The 22,924-nt window shown below is 44.6% G+C and overlaps 1 protein-coding gene across 1 annotated transcript in view; it reads right to left on the bottom strand.

Moving 5' to 3' along the window:
- The window catches only part of LOC106902038 (neural-cadherin-like), a 71,232-nt gene that overhangs the window by 47,481 nt on the left and 827 nt on the right, over positions 1–22,924 (bottom strand). The window contains exons 2-10 of the mRNA XM_014965203.1: positions 10,470–10,664; positions 9,795–10,020; positions 8,269–8,473; positions 7,743–7,854; positions 3,732–3,981; positions 2,636–2,778; positions 2,103–2,275; positions 1,581–1,749; positions 166–336 (exon numbers count right to left, since the gene is read on the bottom strand). Of these exons, the coding sequence (XP_014820689.1) occupies positions 166–336; positions 1,581–1,749; positions 2,103–2,275; positions 2,636–2,778; positions 3,732–3,981; positions 7,743–7,854; positions 8,269–8,473; positions 9,795–10,020; positions 10,470–10,664 (1,644 nt within the window). The remainder of the gene's footprint in view (positions 1–165; positions 337–1,580; positions 1,750–2,102; positions 2,276–2,635; positions 2,779–3,731; positions 3,982–7,742; positions 7,855–8,268; positions 8,474–9,794; positions 10,021–10,469; positions 10,665–22,924) is intronic.

Here is a 22,924-nt window from a genome sequence, read left to right as displayed (position 1 = left end):
AGAGCAGTGATCAATTCTGCGTATTTCTACTGGCTGGGTTAAGCACTAACTGGCTTAGTTAGCAGCAAAGGAAGACTGGTCACTTAAAAAACTGCCCACCTTTATAAGGAGCTACTGAACAGGTTCATGTTGCCATACTGGGAGAGGTAGTTAAGAAACACTCACACTGATAGCGACTGTTCTCGAACTTGGGATCGTTGTCGTTGACGTCAGCAATGAGGACGGTGACCTGACACACGCCGATCAGCGGTTCCTGGGCCTGGTCAGTAGCAGTGACAGACAGCGTATACTCCCTCTGCTTCTCCCGGTCAAAACTCTGCGTGGTTGTGATGACTCCTGGGAAGACAGACCCCACAGCCTTGGGACTGAATTTTCAGAAAGGGACCCACACAAGAGGAAGCTCTGACCACACGCAGCACAACCATCAACCCTGCACCAACCCTGCAAAGTGTGTCTTGGACAAGACCAGCTCCAATTCCACTCTCTCTCCTCTCCCCACATACTGCCTGGGGTCAACAGCTTTCTCTCCTGCTGCCCTGAGAAGGAGCTTCACGCTGAGTACCTTGTTATCTCACTCCCCATGGAGCACAGAAGGACTTTCTCCTCCTCACCAAGAGGCCTCTTTTACTTTTACTCCAGTAATAGTCCAAGTGCACGGGTCTGAATATTTCATAGATTCATTATTGCTCATTATTACTCTGAGGAGGAATCATACCACAGAAGGCACAAGTGATGTGACCAAAGTCACCTCTACTCTGGGAGCTGGAGGCTGCTTTGTTGAACAGATTAAAATAGGGTAGAACCACACAGCTCAGTTAATAAACCAAACAATTTTCTCACAGTATTCAGCTTTTCCTCTCTACTGACCAAATCTCTCCCCATCTCAGATCTTTTCTTCTGGTTGGGAGACTTTAAACTGGCCCTTCTGGAGGCCACTTCCACACCTATGTCTCTACTGTTCTGGGGACCAGGATTCTGCTGCCCTGTTGCCAGCCCTTCCAGTCTCCTGCACAGTCCTAGACACACACATATTGCATCTTACTGTTTTGACTATGGAAACACCAACAACATTTATAACTACTTCATCTAAAATGCATCAAAACTCTGTCACCGCCCTGTTCTGGTACGAGGGTTATGCCTCTATAAGCACTACACTGGACCTCCTATTGGCACATGAGATGAGGAAAAAAAGAAGTTTTGAAGAACTGTCAGGCCACACTGAAGGGAAGAACATACTCAAGCTGTTACAGCCACACTTTCTGCTCTGCATTCTTGTAGTTACACTCCATCCAATAGGAAGATAACTGATGCAGAACAGATTTTTATCTCCTTATTGAACTGAGGTTTGTCTCCCTACTTAATTTGTCATTTAAATCACTACCATCTTAATTTAATTTATGTGCACGGCTATTTACGTACTCTGAACTTTTCCCAGTGTTTATTCCACCAGCTGCTATAGCTAACCCAGCAGCGACACTGTTAAAGCATCAGCCCGCTTGGGCACACACTCGCAGTGGCATTCTCATTGCAATAACCCACCCTTTTCATTTTATCCCAGCAGCCAACTGAAAGCCACTGACCTGTGTCCGGGTCAATGCTGAAGCCGAGGGCAGCTCCGTCCCGGTGCATGAGCCCGTACTTCACCTCTCCGTTAGCCCCGAGGTCTGCATCGGTGGCCTCTACCTGCAGCACGTACGTGCCTGGAGGCTGGTTCTCCAGAACCCAGGTGCTGTCGCTGTAGTAAGCACACTAAAAAACACACCCAACCCTATTTATTACACAGAGACACATGGATTCGCTGCACAGCGTCAATACTTAAGTATTTTTCCAGCAAGTTCTTCCCAGAACTCAGAAGAAAATCACTTCTATTACTTATACGTCCAAAGAAATCAATCTCTAAAGGAGAGGATGGGGAAAAAAAAAAAAAGAGAATGAAGACCTCGCTCTTTAAGTATGAAGGGAGCTGGCTGCATGTTCACTTACAGATTCATTCTGCTCTGCAAACACAGTCCCTTCAGCCCGCTGGCAATCACCAGTAGCCAAGAGAAGTCTATCACACCAATTATGGATGGGAAAAGAATATCTGCAGGAAGACATCTTACCTCTCTGAAGACAGGCTTGTTGTTATTAATGTCGTTAACTCCTACAATAACCTCAGCAGAGCTGCTGAGAGGGGTGGGTCCCCCCGAGGCGTTGTCATCTATGGCAGTGATGTTCAGTGTGTATTGTGGCCCTTTCAGGCTGGGTGGTGGGTTTCTGCGCAGTTTAATGATACCTACAATTGGAAGCATAAAGTGTTGTTTTATTTTACCATATAAACAAACAACAAAAAAAAGTCAAGTGAGCATCACATTTCTCTGCCGCTGTATTTTTGGTTCAGTTTGTATTTCAGTTGCACAGCAGAGGAATCGGTTGTGTTAGACAGCACAGTCCTTGGATCACAGTCCCAGGATCCCAAGTTTTGGTTGATTTTTGGAGAGCATCATATCAAAGAGCTAATTCTCACTGATACAAAGCATTCCCATTTGCAGATTATATAAATATGGTGCTTCCTTACGTTTTTTGACACACGGGTGAAGCAGGGTCAATAGAGATTAGACAGTAAATAATTGAGTTCTAAAACCTCCTTCCTTACCTTTCTGACTATCCAGTTCAAAGTTGCCCTCCTCGTTGCCTCCTGTAATCAGATACAGCAGCCCATCTCCATCGGGGTCCTTTGCCCGAACAGTAGCCACTAAGGTGCCGGGACCAGCGTCTTCCGAAAGGAAAGTTCTGTAACTGATGGACATAAGGGAGCAATGGCAGCACATGCAGTACCAGAATAACCACCACCCTGCCAACCATCAGCCAAGGACTATAAATTTTCTTTATGTTTCAGGCACGCAATCATTCAGTGTTTAATCAGCTGAAGACAAAACTTTGAGCATCTTTGTTCAGTAGAGGGTATGTATTTTAGGATTGTAATCCTGCATTTTTGCCACATGTAATTTCCACGGATCTTTTGGAAGGTATCAGTATGTACCATACTACATTGCACTGCAAACCAGGATCTCTTCTCTCATCTCCTGAAGATGAGAAAAAGGACTAGTCATCCTAGACATGCCACGAGAGATGCATCTGTCATGCAGCATTTGTTATGTCCCTTTCTACCAATGGAAAGCATCAGATACTCTAGAGATGAATGTAAAACAGTATTTCATTTTGTAACTGAATGTATTTATGTTTTATATTTAAAACATGTCCATACTTTAAACTTATGCAAAAAAATAAATACAATTTGTATTAATTCAGGAAAGAATGTATTTTAAACAAACAGAGTTCTCATAAAGTTAGCTTGTAATAGAATCTGCTGATGGTAAAATTAAATTTTAATGTTTGCTAACTACCATCTTAATCTGCCATATATTTATACATGGACAATGAGTTTGAGAACTAGAAGTCAACACAGTTAAAATCATTCCCTATCGAGTTAGGTCTTTCATTCATTCTGTTCTCTCTATATAAAACTGTTGCTCTCTGAAGTCAAAGGACTGGTATCACCACTGGTGTATTTTTTTCATACATCTAGAAATAAAGGGCCGACTTCTACAAAATTCATACAAATTGCCCCTTGGTTTCACTGGTACTTATAGTTGCACAGAATAAGAAGTAAACGTTTAGCCAAGTGTTATTAAGGTTATACGTATGAGCAGCACCAATAAAACCCAAAGCATGTGTTCAAGCTGGCTTACACGGACTGGGAGAAGACAGGAGCCTCGTCATTCACGTTGGCCATTCGAATCCGCACGGACGCCGTCCCTGTCCGAGGGGGATGTCCTTTATCGACAGCTATCACCACAAACTCGTACATATGGTTTGCTCGCTCAAAGTTCAGCCTCTGGTTAGAATTGATGACCCCGTGACTCGTGATGGAAAAATCAGTGCTCTGGATGAAGTAAGTGATCTCGGCGTTGGAGCCAGAGTCGCAGTCCGTTGCAAGCACTATTAGAGAACACATTTAGCAGAATGGTCATGCGGCAGAAGAGGTTTGGTTATTGCTATATGCTATTTCTTACCAAGTAAAGTTCAGATACTTTTTTTTTTTTGAGAACAGACGTCATCCAAATATGTTTTATCCATAAAAACCTTATTTTTGTGGTAAGAGTCTGGGAACTCAGCAGGAGGCTGGGACTGAAAAAGCAAAACAGCTCTTCCCCCGGCTCCAACCCAGCCTGAGTGATCGCAGTGAGGAGAGTTTGCGAGAGAGCCGTGGTCCCAACACTACACAACTTGCTTTGTACAAATAGCAGTCAACACTGGTAATTACCACACAATCAATATGCATGTTGGTAGAACATTATCAGTCATAAACTGTGTCCTCGTTCTCTCCGGGGATGCCGTTCAAATTTAATTAGCTCCCAGCTATGTTATAGCTAAAGTACTTTTTAATTACCTGGCGCTTCAAGGTACAAAGAGTGATTAAACATTCCTCCCCAGCAAGTGTTTATTCAGTACGATGTGTGTCCCATCTGCTCAGAAGCAGCAAATCAGCAGAACAAAGAGCTGGAGCTCACAGTGTAGTATCAAAAAGTGATTTTTAAGAGCAAGAGCTTGTTTCTTTAATTACCCTGCCATTTTTCTCGCCAAACAATGAGGCTTCTACTCATACCCACGCTGGTATTAAACAAACTCTTTATTCTACAAGGAGGATACAGGCACAGCCATCGTGGTAGCACACAGCTTTTTGGAAGAGGAACGGTGATTGCAGTGCATGGACACCCTGGCAGACAGCTACAGCGTCACCCAAAAATGAGATGAAGAGAAGCAAGGACCCATCGCTATCTATTATTGACTCAAAGGGGTTAATTTACCTCAAAGAGGAAGAGAACGGTTTCAAAAAGCCCAGTGAAATGCTGTGCTATTTAGTTGCAAAAATCTCAACTCCATCTGCCTGTGGAAAGTGACTCATTGGGTTTAAAAAGGCTTTTAGGGTGGTTGTTAAGTGTTAAACATTTTGTTTCACATCTCTCAGAATCCTGCTGCGAATAAATTTTTGGGTGTGTTACAGACTACAAAGGCAAGGGCTTTAGAGGTAATCCCTCTCTGGCTGTACTGAAAGACGAAATATATTAAAAACTCCAGAAAGATTGACATGGAAGTGAATTAAACCAGTTAAACGTAGGGGTTAAGTATTGTTTTTTAGGAAGATATGCAAAAAGTGAAAAACGTGTTTGATTTGAAAAGTTCTAATTTAATCCACAGAGTCATTACAGAGATGTTATAACCACTCACAAAAACATATTTTACCTGTTTAACAATCATACTTTTTTTTCTCCCCCAATGTTTTCTGGCAAGAAGGGAACGTGACACTCACTTTTACGTGACAAAAACATGCCTTACTTCCTGACGGCAACTGGGAATTCCATTCCCCTTCCATTTCATTCCATCCTGCAAACTGCTCTGCGTTGCAAAGGCATTTTGAGGATCACAAAGCAAGCACGGACAGGTCTGTGCTGGCTCTACCCATGCTCTAAGCTACCTTAGTGCGAGGGGACTCCAGCTCAGAGCCTCGTGTGTTAGCACAGAGTCAGCAACCCCAACTCCAAGCCTTGCTCTGCTGGCACAGTGGTGCAGCAGCAGGAGTACACACTAACCTCTGCCAGGAGCATCCCTCCACACTTCTCAGATCATAGCTTGCTCGCATCCAGACATCTTACAGCACATGCAGGGAGCATAAATCTGCCTGTCATGACCAGGCTGACTCAGCTAGCGTAGCATCACCACTACAAACATGATACCAGCCAGACTTTGAGTGTGCTAAAATACAAATGGTTGACGACTAAACCCTACGTTTACATCATCCACAGGTTTAGCAAATGGCATACATCATGGTGTCTTTTTCACCACCACTGGTAGAAACCTGGCCAGCCACAGAATGGCAAAGGCTGTCTTGAATTTGCATTTCTTTTAGTTTGTGGGACATCCAGAGGTTGCCAACAGCCCGTGCCTGAAGGAGCTATAGCCAGAGTAAGAGCTGCTTTTTCATTTATTTTTTTTTTCCTGAGATGATACTTGCTCTGGCAGTCAGAGTTAATGGCACCACACTCATCCCGGTGAGTGCACACACCGCTTCCTCGCAGCCACTACCAACGCTCCTCAGCCCTTCAACACCAAGTGGGCATTCACCCACCCATTCTCACTGACTCTCACTATACTCCCACCACACATTTTCTTTTTTTAAGAAGGCTCTTTCTCTTGGAAGGTACCCCGTATGGCAAGACAACCAAACAAGATGCAACTGTGAACCATACTGCACAGCTTTGCCATTCTGCTTGGACACAGGGCGTGCTTTCCTTCCCCACAACTGGGGGTTATTTTCATCAGCTTTACAAGTCTCCTGGAGAGAAGAGCATTCATCTTTTTAACAAAATTCACACGCTTCGGAATTTTTTAGGAGTTGATCATTCCAATCAACTTATTTCTTCCTGAGAGCCATTAAACCAAAAAAACAAGCCACAGGAAGCTGTGAATGCCCTTGATAAATGTTTAGAGAAGGCAGACCCTGCAGCCCTGTTATCAGCACGTGGCTACGCAAGGGAAGCTAAGCTTCTTATCACCACCACGTCCTGCATGCACTCAGCTTCAAATTCGGGAAATTTACATCGTTGTCTTCAAAAGACACATCTCGAACATGTTAATTTTCACTAAGTCTTGCCTTGTCACTCGCCCATTTCTCACACGGTTCATAAGCCCCCTGAGGTCTCAGCCCGTGTTCCTGTTACTACCCCAGTACCTGCCCCTACTTCCAGTTTGAATAACGACAGCGAGCCTGTAAGCCTTCTCCCAGTTTTAGGCAGAACACATCTGTGGCATGTATTGCATCATGACAGTCTATGTCAGACCTCGAGACATCTTTGAAGGCATTTTACTGACACCAGTAAAACAAGTTGAAGAATGGACTTCAATTCCTTCTCTTTTGGACCACGAGGACTGAGACAAAAGATGCAGCATCATCCAAGTTCAATCCCGATTTATGCAACAAAGGTATTTTGAGAGTGACCTTGGAATTTTGGTTGGAATTTGGGGCTTAAAATTATTTCCAACAGCTTTAATCTTTCAACAGGATACTATTCTAGCCTCTAGAAATGTCATCTGTGCACACAGGGTTTAAGTGCAAGTGACATGTGGCCATCTTAAACGCAACAAACTTGGAACGATGACTGATAAGCCACAACCACAAATGTGCAAGTTCCCAGGCTTTCCAAGGGTTTCTCCTTTAACACTTGGTAAGTCAATTATACAGCATTAATATCTATTTGATAAAACTAGCTGCCTGTTCCAAAAACTGGTTTTTTTCTTAACACATTCAGAAAAGAAAAACTGGTTGCAGTTGCTTCCAGGACACAAAAAAGTGACCAAGCTGAGTTAAAAGACAGCCAAAAGATTTAAAGGAAACAAGTTACAGCAATCCAGGAAGTCACTGCCTGTCAGCTGCCTTAACTGCTCTTGGGATACCCCAGGGTCCCTTCCTCGGGCACAGCTGTGTGGCCCAGCAGGGTGGTCCTCACCTGAAGACACAACTCTACTTCCAGGATATCTAAAAGCCACCTACAGACCTCCAGGAGAGCTACCATCCACACCTTACAAAGGCAGTGCCTGCTGTAGAAGGGCTGGCACTTCCTCACTGTGAGAACGTGAACATGTAACACAAACTGGCAGGTCCATGGCAAGACTGAAACTGAAGGTACCAGGATGGTCCTCACCTTGCAGTAGAGACGTGCCGACAGGAATTGTCTCGGGAATGTTGTCTCTGCTGTAAATGGAGTGCTGGAATTCTGGAGAACAGTCATTTTCATCGGTGATATGGACCATGACCTGAGACAAAAGGACATGCTGAGAGGGGATTTTAGCCTCTACACTTAGGAAAACCTACACTTGGCACCTCGTTCTGGACATTGCCTGGGCAGTCATTGGTTTTGCTGCAGTCCCATCCTTACACCTCTGACACTAAACTTTTCCTTACACTACTGAGTGTGAGGAACTGAAGGAGAAGTACCATCTCCTTCAGTTCCAAGCAGAAGGGAGCAAAGCCAAAGAGAAATAACAAGAGGCATTTAGCAGAGCCTAGGTCTGAACCCAGGTCAGTCCCCAGCCCTCTAACTGCACCATGAGGCCTCTCCATCCTGAGCATCTTCACGAGTTTTCTAGGCTATCCCCATAAACTGGTCCCACTAATGAGGGAACGAAGATTGCAAAGACAGTGGGTAGGAAGCAAAGTGATCCACGTACCTCAGTCACACTGCTAAGAGTGCTCTCAACTTCCATGGCTTTCAGTAAGAGGTGGTAGAGGTGGTGCTCGCTCTCGTAGTCCACGGGGTGGGTCAGGCTGAGCTCCCCGCTCTCCTGCCTCACCCTGAAGAGCCCGCTGGGGTTCGTCAGCAGAGTGTACGAAAGAGGCTGGCTCTGGAAAGAAACAGCCTCAACAACTGCTACTCTGTAAAGAACGAGAGAATAACCCTTTGCTTCAAAAACAGCACCTCCAAAAGCTGTTCCCCGAGCACCAGGAAGAGGAAGATGAGGACGCTGAAAGGTGAATCACCCACTCTCTGTCAATGCTGAGCTCAGTGTTGTATTCAAACTGGAAACCCCCGTGCTATAGGGAGCCCACTTATCCTCTTTTCTCTCACCAGACTGATCTCCTGACATAGCAGGGCTGGAATAACAACCCATTTCACTCCTACCAACAGGAAAACATCTTTTTCTTCCCGTTTGCACTCTTCCAAACACTTGACAGCAGTTACTGGTTTAGCTTCAGTTACAGAGATAACTGAGCTACTCTACTTTTGACTTCCTTTGAAGCTGTGTATTCAGAAAAGTAACTGTTTCAGAGATGGATGGTAAAACCCACGAAGCACAGGGCCTTTCCATACCCTGCTGTCCCCCTTGTCAGGACATGAAACGAATGTTTGCCTCCCTACCGTGACTTATGCTTTAAAGCTCCATCTCTCACAGCAGTCTCTGGCCAGCATGACAATATACTTTAAGAACATCTCAGTGAAAGCTCCAGGGAAAGAGACAAATTCCCCTCCTCCTCTCATTCAGTCTCTTTTAAGGAATAAGTGGCACATCTCCTGCAATTTTTCCTACTTTATCAGCTTATTTTGAGGTTTCCTACTCCTTAAAGGCCCTGTGGCACTGCTCCACCTGCTACTTGGAGCCCTGAAAAGCCCATGCTGCTCTCAAGCAGCTGAGCAGTGACAATAAAACCAGAGCCAGCCCAGCAGCATCTCCCCGCTGTGGTTTGGCTCAGCTACTCTTCCCACAACAGCAGAGCCCCTTGGAGACTTTGCTCTATCTATCTGGACTTCACACAGGCGTTGTAATCTCAAGAGTCTGGCAACGACTTGCCTTTCTAAAAAACCAAATACAAGTCAAACGGGATACAAACAACTCCAAATTTGGTTAATTAAAAGACAGTATTTTTCAAGCACTCATTATATCTGAAGTGCTCCAGGAGAGGCGTAGCAGGGATTTTGGCTGTTTTAATTCACAATGCAATGCAGTAAGACTCCAAGAGCAATAAAATAATAATTTCAGTAGAATTCCAGCATCCCAGACTACAACATGTGCCACACTGGAGACAGCAGAAAAGGCATCATCTCTTTTAGAAAACACAATGTTACGTTTAAAGTGTAATAGGCAAACACACATGCACAGCCCTGAAAAGAAACAACACAAAAATTTCACTGTATTGTGCTCTGTGAAGTTCCTCCCAGACCGTGGGGAGGGAGCTCACTTCACAAAATAGAACTTACTTTTCTCCTGCCGGGGTGTTTTCAGGGACAGACACGCTGTAGGACATGTTGGTGAACTGTGGAGGTCGGGAGCCCGCCAGGATGGAAATGGAGGCGTAGGGGCTTTTGTTGCCGTACCCATCGGTGGCTTCCACAGTAACCACATACTCCTTGTTCCACGTCAAAGGCAAGCCAGTCGTCATGATAATGCCAGTGTCCTTATCTACTCGGAATCGCTCTTCGCCACCTACAAGTATACGCACAAAGCTGGTCTGAAAAACCACAGCCCCGCAGCAGGAGCGTTTCCATCTTCACTATTTTAAGGTAAACTATCCTCAAATCATCTACCTATGTCCTTGCATGTTCTTCTTTGCTCCTGTCCAGTTGTCCCTCACACCGTGCTCTGTTGACCGCCGCAGTGTAAAAAAGATGAGAACGGGTGAGATACGGAGCCCTAAGCTAGTGGTAAGGCTGCAATCCATTTCAAAATAGAAGTAAAGCAAAAAAAGTGGCAGCAAGAAAGATTACTATCCACATAACTCTTTTACTTAAAGCACCTTCTACTTGCTGTACCTGCTATATCATTAAGGATTCCCCAAGGGGAAAAAAAACTATGAACTAAATGATAATGGGAAATTGTTAAGAAAAATCTCCAACATAACAGATTTTTACCATTTTTTTTCAGAATAGACCTACCTGCAACGAGTGTGTAAGTTATCCCAGCACTGGTGTTGTGGCTGTGGCTGTAATATGCGACAAGCTGGTAGATGAGAGTGCCTTTTCGGGTGTCTGGATCGACACGTGCCAGGTAGGGGTATGGGTACATGCCCCAGGACAGAAGCTCCTCTTCTGGGGCAAGGAGTGTCACGTGGCAGAGGTACCAGTCATTATCTGCAAAAGATGCACTGATTTATAGACAGCTTGTTCACAAACTTTAGTTGGGATCTTCTCCATTAATATCCCTAAACAAGCTGAATTGCCCATTGCATTCATCCTATCATATGCACCAAAAATTCAGTACAGACACAGACTTTGGCAGCTGGAGGTGCATTAGATACAGTTAGCAACTAAATAAAAGTACTTTCAATGATAGCTTTTAATTAGCTAGATATGCATATTAAATACTATGTCAGTTACACCACTTGCCATGACACAGTTTTAAGTGTGTACTTACCCAGACCTGGGTGAAATTTGGCCTTTTTATCTTCAACAAATTCAGCCTAAACATTGCCAGTTTTACCATATCAGGTTTAGGCCTATTAAAAACTTCTTTTAAAAATCAGTGGAAATTATAAGCGATCAAAACTCCCTAAAATCCCTCCCACTCCAACACTAATTTGTTTCGTTTTCTCAAAACGTTGTGTATTCAAGGAAAAGCAGAGGTGCTTTCCCCTTCTGCCCCCAGCATCCCATCCAGTTGCATCCTAGGTGTGTGGAACACCAGCTTTGGAATGGAACCACCCCAGGACAAAGTCTTGGGCTGTGTCATTTTGTGGCTAAGAAGCAAACTCCAATACCTAAAACAACACGTGCAGGCGATTGCAGCTGCCCAAGGTTGGACTGTCAGACATGGGAAACCCTTGATCTCTGCCTTCAGGAAGGCCACATCTCACACAGGGTGGAAGACAACAGCAGCACATGGACAAAACCAGCACCAAAGGCAAGAAGTAGGCTAGAAATCCCAAACAAATTTTAACTGTAGACCTCAGGGATCCAGCACTAAATAAAAGGCTACCCACAAATAGAGGCATCCGCTGACACGCAAGACTTGTATTTACAAGCAGCCTTACCCCACAGTAAAAATGCATGCTGGACAAATTTTACCAGACGTAATCATTCCCAGGAGGGAAAGGACTTTATTGAAGTTTTGTGGTTTTTTTAAAAGTGTTTAAAATAATTTAAGACACGGTTTCTTTAGCTAGAGGAAATTCCTAGATTATGTGGTTTCTGGTTTTCTAATGTACCAACATGGCATACATTGGAACATTTGTTAAACATGTTCCTCTAAATTTTTTCCCTGAATTGCTTGGTGTAACACAAGCCACAACCCTCAGAATGAGCCAGTGGGTGACAAGAGCAGCTGTAGCGGTCAGGATTTTATCCATAGCCAAGAGGGAGAGCTGAGAAATACACATCTTAATTAACCCAGCTAAAGACAGTGTCGTTTTGCTACGGCCAAGCAACAGAGTGAAAACTTGTAGACACATGGCATTAAAAAGCATTTCTGTTTATTCGTTGGTCTAATTCAGACAGTTCTAATTTCTGTGGAGATGAATATCTTATCTAGCATTTTTCCCATTTAGCAAAACCTTGAGAATGACTTCAAAGAAGTATAATTACACAGCTTATTCCTTAATATTGTCCCATGTAGATGATCCAAGCAGCAAACACCAATCAATAACGAAGACTTAATCCTGCTGTAAGAATTGTAAAAACCACCACATGCCAAAATGTCAGTCCTAAACTAGAGCTTTATGCTTTTAAAAAAAACAGAGAAGGGAATAAATTTCACTGAGTTCAGGACACCATGTCAGGGGAGATTGTTGTTCAAATTAAATTAAATCATCTCCTCAACTTTTACAAAAACTTCACCTCCCTCCTCTCTGAAATGCATTTTTAAATAGACTCATGGAATCATAGGATCATTTAGGTTGTAAAAGACCCCTAAGATCATTGAGTTCAACCATTAACCTAGAGCCTACTAAGTCCACCGCTAATCCATGTCCCCCAGCACCACATCTACCCATCTCTGAAATACCTCCGGGGATGGTGACTCCACCACTTCCCCGGGCAGCCTGTTCCAGTGATTGACAACTCTTTTTCTAATATCAAGTATAAACCTTGAGGCCATCTCTTGCTACTTAGGAGAAGAGACCAACTTCCCCCTCACAGCAACCTCCTTTCAGGTAGTTGTAGAGAGGGATAAGGTCTCCCTTCAGCCTCCTTTTCTCCAGGCTGAACAACCCCAGCTCCCTCAGTGGCTCCTCATAAGACTTGTGCTCCAGACCCCTCACCAGCTCCGTTGCCCTTCTCTGCACATACTCCAACACCTCAATGTTTTTTTTGTTGTGAGGGACCCAAAACTGAACACAGTATTTGAGGTGTGGCCTCACCAGTGCTGAGTACAGGGGAACGATCACTTCCCTGGTCCTGCTGGCCATACTATTTGTGATAAAAGCCAGGATGCTCTTGGCCTTCTTGGCCTCCTGGGCACACATTCAGCCTTCACTGAACCTTGGTAAAACTCTGACACTTAGCAAAACTTCAGATCCCAGACTCACGCTATGGCTGAAGTTGGCAGGGACCTCTGGAGAACATCTGGTCCAGTCACCCTACTCAAGTAAGCCTACCTGGAGCCAGTGACTCTGGACTGTGTCCAGATGTCTTTTCAATATCTCCAAGGAGAGAGACTCCACAACCTCCCTGTGTAACCTGTCCCAGTGAATTCCAGTTCTGGGGACTGATTTCTGGGAAGATGTGGACCAGCTGGCCAGTGTCCAGAGAAGAGCAAAGAACACAGCCAGAAAACACAGCCTGTCAAGAAAGGACTTTCAGGGGGCTGCAAGGGGCACGCTAACAGTGCTTGTAAGATGCTGAAGGACTGATGTATGAAGTCAGTCAGCTGTTCCCTGCCCCACAAAACAAAAAGTAAAAACTTCCCAAGGTAAATATTTGCACTAGGGATTGGGGGAATCCCTCAGCCATTTTTGAGTTATACGGATAATGAAGCACTTGATAGCTGCTGGAGAGGTGAGATCTCATCCGTCAATGAGATCTTTAAGACCTGACTAGACAGATATCTGCCAGCAATCACTGTGTTATAGCAAAGCCTGCCTCTAGGCAGGGGCACGGTACCAGCAAGAGTGTTAAATCCTTTCCGTCACACTTCAATCCCCCTGCCCTTCAGCTTGTGCATCTCATTGATTTCTGAAGCTTACATGTTCACATGCCACATTCCCCAGCAGCCTGAGGGAATGTCTGGCATAAACATTCTTTGGACCTTGCCTTTTTCCTTGCTGTTTGCTTAAAAGCAAGAAGAGAGGGATGGAGCAAACGCCGCTCCAGAAACAGACAGTACCACACATGGAAGGGAAAGCACAGGATGAGGCCAAACCTTGAGGGCTGTGGTACAGCAGCAGGTGGTAATAAACCTCAGATACCAGGTGGAACTTCTTTCTGCAGCTGAGACCAGGCTTACTCCTTCAGCCCCTCAAGCATTTATTTCTGACTAACTCTTGAAGGGGCAGAGCTGTTTTCTCTGCAAGTAAACAGAGCTTAAACTGAAGCCACCTGCAAGTGTAATGACAAAACAGCCCAGGTTATCTGCATATGGACATCAGAGCTCTAATTCTGGCAGGGAGTGACTGGAAGTCATGAGGTTGGGGTCCGTCTCTTCTCCCAAGAAACAAGTGATAGGACAAGAGCAAACGGCCTCAAGCTGCACCAGGGGAGGTTTAGATTGGATATTAGGAAAAACTTCTTCATGGAAAGAGTTGTCCATCATTGGAACAGGCTGCCCAGGGAAGTGGTGGAGTTGCCATCCCTGGAGCCATGTAGATGTGGTGCTGAGGGATATGATATAGTGGTGGACTTGGCAGTGTTAGGTTAAGGGCTGGACTTAATGATCTTATAGGTTTTTTCCAACCTAAATGATTTTATGCAAAAAAAAAGATTGTTATATAGGTCAGGTCTAAGCTGCAGCAAGTCCCAAACTGTAACAAAGAAAGCAGTGTTGAACAGGCACTGGAGAATAACCGGAGGGCAGTCAAACAGCATATTTTGGCCCTATCATTCAGAAAAAGCTGCTCAGAAGCAGCACTTTGAGCCTTCACTACCTAGGAATAGGAACATTTCTGTTCTGGTAACTGTCTCCTCTTTACACACAGGCACCAGGCATTAGAAACTCAAGGATTTTAAGGTGTTACAGACACATGGCAATCAAATACTATGGAAAATTATTGCATTGGCTTGAAACAAGTCAGTGAAACAAAATCAGTCTTGATAAAGTAGGCGGTTTTTTTCCCAGCAATGCATTGGTTTTTCAACTGTCATAACTGCAAAGGCATTAACAGATCAAGCCTCCGAAATCAATAGTGTTTTATTTTGTTCCACCGGCACAACCGCAGTGTCCTATTAAATCAAAACGCAACATCACCCAGTGATGTTACAGCTCACCCATTTTGTCAATATGAATCATCCACTGAAAGGAAGGAAATAATCAGGAAACCCGTCTCTGTAGCCTGTGAAACCAGACTTATCAACAGGATAATCCACCCCACCTCCACACCACGTGTTTGAAAAAGAGTCTCGGTACGATCAATCCAGAAGAGAATATTAAGGGGCTGGTTTTGCTTGAAATACCAGTATATTCCCAAGGTTTCAGCTCTACCCTTTGTTTACATATAAGAACGGGATGTTAGGGGTAGCGTGAAAGGGACGTCAACCAGCCAAGAGGAACTTAAGTAAAAGGGTTAGGATGTAATGAGTATGAGGATGGGGGAATTCACCACATGGCCATCCATGCAATGAAGAGCTGACAACTTTCTGTCTTTGAGGGCGAAACACACACTTGAGCAGACACATGTACACCATCCTTGGACAAGAACATGAAAGTGAAGAAAGAACTGGAAAAAGATTTCAAACTGCAAGTGGCTATTCTTGCAAGCTTGTAGCAATTCTGTGTTCCTTTAATCATTTATTTTCCTCCCTGAACAGAAGAAGGAAACGTGATAGAAGTCATTTTCTTTTCCCAAGAAGAGGATTAGAGCTGCTCTGACTGATGTGGGTTTGATGGGACTAACCTCAGGAAGCTGAGAAGTAAAAAATGTGCATAAAAAATGGTACTTTGTGCTTTTATCCCCTCTGGCAAAATGAATCATTTGAGTGTAGAAGAGACAGCATGGTATGTAAATACATTTCTGAAGTACCCAGGGCATCAAAGCAGGATGACTACACAGCCCCTCATCGTGCTGTCAGGCCACACTGCTACCCCTCAGTGGAAGGAAAAGACAACAGGAGTTTTGGCTCTCTATCAAACCCTCACCAGGAAACCCACACCTGAGAAATAGTTACTATCACGGCTAAGGAACTCCTCTCATCTTCAGGACTGAAACACAAAATTAGTTTCAAAGGACCTGTATGTCCTCAAATTAAAAAGAACGCAATTGCCAGAAAACACCTGAAACACTTAATAAGTCAATAACTTTCTATGTCAGATATCATACAAACTTATATTTGAGATAGAAAATATCTTGTGTATACATATAACTTGTTCTAGAAGTCCTACACATGCTTGTCCTATAAATTGTCCTTGTAAGTTACAATTTACAAGAGTAATTTTTTTAAAGGATGTAATCAGGTACACTGAGGACTATGAGATCAGTGTGTTTGGGTAGAAGCAAAAAAGAAAAAAGAATAAAAGAAGGACTCATTTACTCAGGCTTAAGTTGCCTTCAGGCTCCAGAGCCCCTGCAGACAGGACAGATATAGAGGCAGCAGACACCCCAAAGGACACCGCCAACACAGCACGAGGCATTAACCCTGCACTTCAACGTGAAGATGGGGGAACCACCACCTGTTTCTGAGATCTGTAGCAGAGACCAGACTCTCTGCTTGCCACAAGATATTTTTTTTTTATTTTTTTTTTTTTTTTACTGGTTTAATGCTACAGTCACCAGGGGTTACAGCGTTCAGCTCACACTCCAGTCTCTCAAATATATGACAGATCTGAGGAGCCTCAGGAAAGATCAAGGGAAGGAAAACAAAGGGGATTTGTGCAGGAAGAGAAACACAAGACTAATCAGAAACCACAATCCTTAGAGTTTAAGGATATTACACTCCACACCCCCTACCCTACACCAAGTGATTTACAGATAAGCCAACGACAAGGATTAATACCTCCTTCCCTTGGCCAGCAGCCCCAGCCCCTTGATGAAGCTCCAGCAAAAAGCACAGGGAGACAAAGCCTCCTGCTCCTCTGGGGGAGCAGAGAAAAAGACCCCAGCTGTCATTGCTGACACCTGTGCAAGCCAACAGGGCTGGAAATGGGGTGAAACCATCCAGCTGAGTTAATTAAACCACAGGTGTGACAGCTGAAACACCGAGAAGCAGCTTTCATGTCCCTCAAAACCTATAGACAACCAATGCCCCTTACTGTCATCTAATAATATTAGATGAAAAAGTCTCCTTGGGTTTGGTTGGGTTTTTTCTTGGGTTTTTTAGTGTGGGTGGGTCTTGGTGTTTTTTTTGTTTTGTTTTGTCTTCGAGCACTTTTCACTTTTCTCACTCAGATTTTGTAAGACAACTTCACATAAACCACCTCACAAATCATGAATGCCAGTTCATCAGCCCTTTTCATAACTAGATACCTTATGATTGTAAGACACACTGGTGCCTCAGTTCCAAATCATTATCCTTGACTAAAGTTCAAGCTGGTTTTGAATATTCCAGTCTTTGTTTTGTAGTTATGGTCAGTCACGTGTACTCCAGTACTACTTGAGGATCAGGCAAGATTGAGTCACTGTGTTATGGACCTCATAAACTAACTCTAATACATCCCTGTCCTCAAAGCAACCCAGTCCTCATCCCCTGTGCAGCACCTCAAATCCAGCAGTATGTGCACCTTTGGAAAAGGTGGAGAGCAGCATTTAGAGGTGCGTTTGGATTAACCACAGCAGCAGCCTCCAAAGGAGCAGTGTGTGCTGATTCCTGTGCTGCAAGAAAAGAAAAGGCAGAGCTAATAGCCTACCTTCCAGTTTTCCTTAAATACTACATTTCTAAGCAGATCCTCTTCCCTTTCCACAGACACATCCCTCCCTGCTTTGCTACTTCTCTCTCACGAAACAGATGTCTGTTCCATATGTCTAGCGCTTGTTTACTCAGGCAAAAGCTCAGACACCACCCCTGATGTAAAGCAAGTGCATCCACCATCATCTGCACAAACCACTCCTTACTCTGCTGTCACCAATGCTGCTTGTGGGTCCTTCCATCAGCAACACACAAGACAGGGAAAAGCGTGGAGTGAGAGGAGCAGAACCTCAAGTCCTTTCCATCAGCCTGATTCCGAAACTCAAACTTTCAAAGGCTTCTCTTAAAACTTTCTGCTTAACTTTGTCTTACATTTTGGACAGTTTCCACCAGCGTGCCAACCTCACTGCTCGGGCTAAAACTCTGGGACCGGTGAGTTAGGCACTAGCCAGGGTCTGAGGGCTTTAGCAAGGGAACACCAATGCTTGCTGAGAAGCCAGCATCACTCTCCAGCCAGGACAGCTTTCTGTGGCCATCAGAGACACAGGAACAGCAGCAGGATCAATTCCACTTCAGAGCCCTATTTCCAAGAGAGAAGGCCACACGTGAGTCTGCCCAGGGATGCTTATGTGAACAAACTGCCTGTGCAAACATGGTACATGTGAATTTTGGGCTTCCCGTGTGTAACACGGGTGTGAGAAGGCAGGCACAGGTCAGCCCGCTCCTGCCAGCACACAAAAATGGAACCCCACCATGGACCTCATGGTGCTCTTGGAGAGTGAGACAACACTGAGAGCACACAGGGGTACTTCTGGCACAGTGCAGCTTCGGTCTGGGTCTAGAACAGACTTTTAAATGCCTTCCTGCTGTTGTAATGCAATGAAAACTCAAAAATATTAAATCATAAGTTGCATTAAAGGATTTAAGATGTTAACATTCAGAATAAAGGGCTGAATATTCCATTTGGAAGGTCTCCTACTGCTTTTCTCTTCAACTTGTTATGATAAAGGCTTTCTCATCATATAAATAACTTCTTATCTACCTTACTAAGAATACTTGTAACATAAACTTTACATTTACCTCTTCAGTTTTCAAGCTTTTTGTTTGTTTCTCAGCTATAGACTTTATCTGACATTCTTATCACTAATTTATTGCCTCTGGGTCATAATATATTTTTACATCATTTTTTTTTTTACATTCAGATTCTTCCAAAGATACATACAGACAGGGTAACACAATAACCTTCATCTTGGAGCTTGCTGTTTTGTCTAATGGTCCCTGGTCATTAAAATGGTTTCACGGTTTAAGTGAAGCAACCTTTTTCTCTGTCAGCACCTGAATTTGAAGGCACAGCAATGGTACCCACAGATGGTTTTAATCAGTCTGATAGGCAGGAGAGGAGAAAAACCAAAACCATAGCATATAGTATGACCTCCAAACCTGATTGCCAGGTCAGATTTCTGTTTCTGGAGTCAGATTTATTCTCTTCTAAAAATGTCAGGGAGTGCCAGGAAGCAATGGGCCATTTCTGGCTCCACAAAAAACCCCAAACCCTAAGCTATATCTTAATTTGAAATCATAGCCAGCAACATATATGGATTACTTGCTAGTTTTTACAGAAGCTATATTATGTGGATTGAGAGGTTTTCCCTTCCTAGCAGGCATCCTGGTGGAAGTTTTTTTAGGAAGATGCAAGGGACTCAAACTATGTAATCTTTCCATGTGCAGCCTAGGCTGTATTTTCAGGAATTTCAAGATTTTACAGATGCCTTTTTAAAATGTAGTTTGCTTCTAGTGGGTCATAAGGGTTCAATACTGATCATATTCTACTGTAAGACACTAGACCCGAGGAACAGCTTTATGCTGCAGCCTCTTCAGTCAGATTTAAGATCTCTCTCTTTGGAATTCAGATGCAGCAGTAAATAGCTGTTATCCCACCTCAAAGAGAACAGGGGATGAGAAATCCATCTCACTTCCAAAACACAAAAACATTGAACAGCCTTGAAACTGTTTTATTCATTTCAGTCACAAACCAACTGCTGGTGTTTACCTACTTGGGTGTCTTGAGGCATCCCACGTTTGAAGGGTTGCTAGCCTTGAGCTTACTCTTCTGAGCACTGCAGACGTACAGGAGGGGGAGAGATTTGTCTTGCTGTGCTTTTTTTTTTTTTTTTGAGTCTCTCTTGTTGTTAAAGAAAAATAACATTTGCAGATTATGGAGCAACTGCTTACCAGGGGTGATTTCAGTTTGACAGCACGTGGGCTGTATCTGCAGTGGCACGGAAATCACCCCGTGGGTCTCGCTACTCCAAGCCAACGCAGTGTGAGCTCTCTAAGCCCTTCAAGGCAGCCTCTTAAGATTAAAAAAAGAACAAAACAGAGCTGAAAGTCTGCTGGAGTCAAAGAACGGGGTAAGAAATTGTGTTCCTTTCACTTTTCGAAGCGTGATAAACAAAGTCCTAAACGTAAAGCTTCTCCAGTGTCAGTGTTTCCAGGTTGTTAAGTGTCCCAAAAGAAAATCTGGATGAGGAAATGGTGGGTTTCTAGCTCATATCTTTGTATAAGAGTCTTGTCTGAACTCCAGGTCCCACATCTACACCCATGCAGAGCCCAGAACAGCCAGGCTTTGAGAGATGGAGGCAACCTGCCAGATTCCTAAAGAAGATGCTAAATGCTCTGTGTAGGTAAACAAGAGAACTCACAGAAGTTGTGCACTCTTTGCGACGCACAGTCCATGTACCAAGCATCTATTCAGTGGGAGAAGAACTGCATTTTCACAGTGCCAGCTACGGTGTCCCCACAGAAGAGAGGGCAGCCCCACACACATCACTGCTATGAGCACTGTTGAACAACAGGTAGGACTCACGAGGTTATTGTACTCTATGCTCGGTTTATTTCAGTGTTTCAACCCTCTACATGAAAACCTTGTCTTCCTAGGACCACAGTTGCAAGAAAGAATGCTCCGAATTACTATCTGACCACCTTTTTTATTATTCTTTTTGTAAATGCCCAAAAAGCTTTGCTTTTCTTGAAAAAAACACAAACCCCCAAGACAGGTGCTTCACTGGAGAAGCAGCACCTGTGAAACACTGACTTCCATTCATGACTCTTACATAGGAGATGGCAATTAATAATGGTCCAATAGTTTTGTTTTTCAATTAATGAGAGAATTAAAAGTTTGGCATATGTTCCATAATATTGATTACTATGTGACCCATTGTTAATTATAATTAGTAGGAGGCATGGGGCGAAATGAGGAGCAGACCAAAGTTAATTCTGTTTGGCTTTAGACAGCTCACCAGGCTTCTTCAGACAAAAAAAACCCAGGTGCTCAAAGCCTCCCACCCTTTCATCCTCTTCCAGTAAAATAAGGAGCCAGAAAAAGATCCCAAGTTCATTACTGTACGAAGTTATGAATAGTTTTGATTTTCAAAGTAGTTTAAAGGGGTCTCTAAATGACCTTGTCCCACTTGATCATCGAATTCCTTTCTCCCTGAGGCTCATCTCTTGTCAATACATTATCAGTGCATAGACAGTGGCAAAAACATGTTGTGCAGCACCAGACTGGAGAGGACAACACGATTAATCATTTGTACAACACTGCTCACAAGGTTATTTGCTTTCATTATAAACAAGCAAGACGGTCAAGCAACATGTCACCTTCCCAACTCCATCTTAAGCTTGTATGAGAAGTTCTACGTTCAACATCGGGTGATTTGCTTAAAGTTAGTGCCTAGAAATACTGTGCAGTGTTTTTATTACGTTAACTGTTTCTCACTTGCACAACACAGCCCATTCCTGCAGGAATAGGTTTCTCAGGCAGGCGGCTCTGCTCGGGGAGGCTCGGCTGCACGCTGTGCACAGCAGCAAAGGTCACAGCCCCAGCGTGCCTCAACACACTTGTTTTCCTCCCAGCCCTATGTTTCCCATTTCCTGAGCATTACGCTGTAAAAACCGCTTACAGAAAACTGTAAATATTCCCTCTGTAGTGAAGCCGTAAACATCTAAGAAAAAAAGCAAAACCCAAAACCAAACCCCAAGGAAATGATAACCGGTACCGTTACGAGAGACCCAGGCTACAGTTACAAACACACTATAAAACTTACTCTGGATAAGATAAAAGTAACCCCTGGAGAGGACAGCTCCTGCAGCTGTAATGCTCCTCAAGCTTAACGTGGTTTAAGGAATTTAACAAGCCTGGCCATTCACTTTACTGTCCTATTTAGGAGAAGCACATACAGTATACAAGGTGTTGATGGGCAGAGGATTTACATACACAGTGGTGTAACAATGTCTCCATTCCGTTCTCTACACCAACTCCCAGGATGCCAGATTTGGATCATTTGTTTTTTACCTGTCCTAAGCTGGTTGACATCTGTTTTGCAATCCTGGGCACTGCTCTGCCATTGCTGTAGCTGACCCCCACAGCATTTCAGTGGGGCTCAGCCAGCAGCCCCAGAGGGATCTCCAAGCCCAGTGGGATGCAGCTGCAGGGCTGTAAGCACCCTCTGCCAGGGCAACCTCACCTCTCCCGTCCCAGGTCACCGAGGACCACAGTGACCAGAAGAGGCTCTCTGGTAACTCCCCACACTGTCTGTTGTGAAGGGCTCCCCCCTTTAACTGCTTGTTACCCCCTGAGCAGAGCCCTCGGGTCCTACAGAAGTCAACCTGCCATGGCAGCAATTCCTTACAACACATCATCAACCAAAAAACCCCACCACTATCCACAGGCTTCATCTGTTCCTTCAAAGGAATTCATGCCTACAAGTATCTCAAGGGAGGGTTGAAGGAGGAGGGAGCCAGACTCTTTTCAGTGGTTCCCAGTGAGAGGACGAGGGGCAGCGGGCACAAGTTGGAACATAAGAGGTTCCACTCAAATATGAGGAGAAACTTCTTCTCGGTGAGGGTGACGGAACCCTGGAACAGGCTGCCCAGGGAGGTTGTGGAGTCCCCTTCTTTGGAGATTTTCAAGACCCGCCTGGATGCTCCTGAGTAACAAGCTCTAGCTCTAGGCAATCCTGCTTCAGCAGGGGAGTTGGACTAGATGATCTCTATGGTCCCTTCCAACTCTAAAATTCAGTGAAATTCAGTGAAAAGGCAGGAGATGGAAGCTTCTCTCGGTACCAGAGAAGAGCCAGCACATCCTCACACCATAAAACCCAGCCCGGGGGTGGTGGTGGGGGGCAGCTCCCACAGCCGCCCTCAGCTCCCCACACCCCACGGAGACATCCCCCGCTGCCCCATCTCCTCGGTGGGGGACAAGCTCCCGGCTCAGCGTCCCCTCTTCCCTCGGGGTGACCCTCCATCCCCACCGAGGCCGTTTCGCGACCGTCCCGTCCCATCCCACCCCACCCGGGGCATCTCCACGGGGGTGGGGACGCCCCCCCCCCCCCCCCCCCCCCCCC

The sequence above is a fragment of the Calidris pugnax genome, unplaced genomic scaffold (genome assembly GCF_001431845.1).
Source record: "Calidris pugnax isolate Ruff unplaced genomic scaffold, ASM143184v1 scaffold41, whole genome shotgun sequence".
NCBI classification, from domain to species: domain Eukaryota; kingdom Metazoa; phylum Chordata; class Aves; order Charadriiformes; family Scolopacidae; genus Calidris; species Calidris pugnax.
This window is presented reverse-complemented; position numbering and strand designations above follow the sequence as displayed.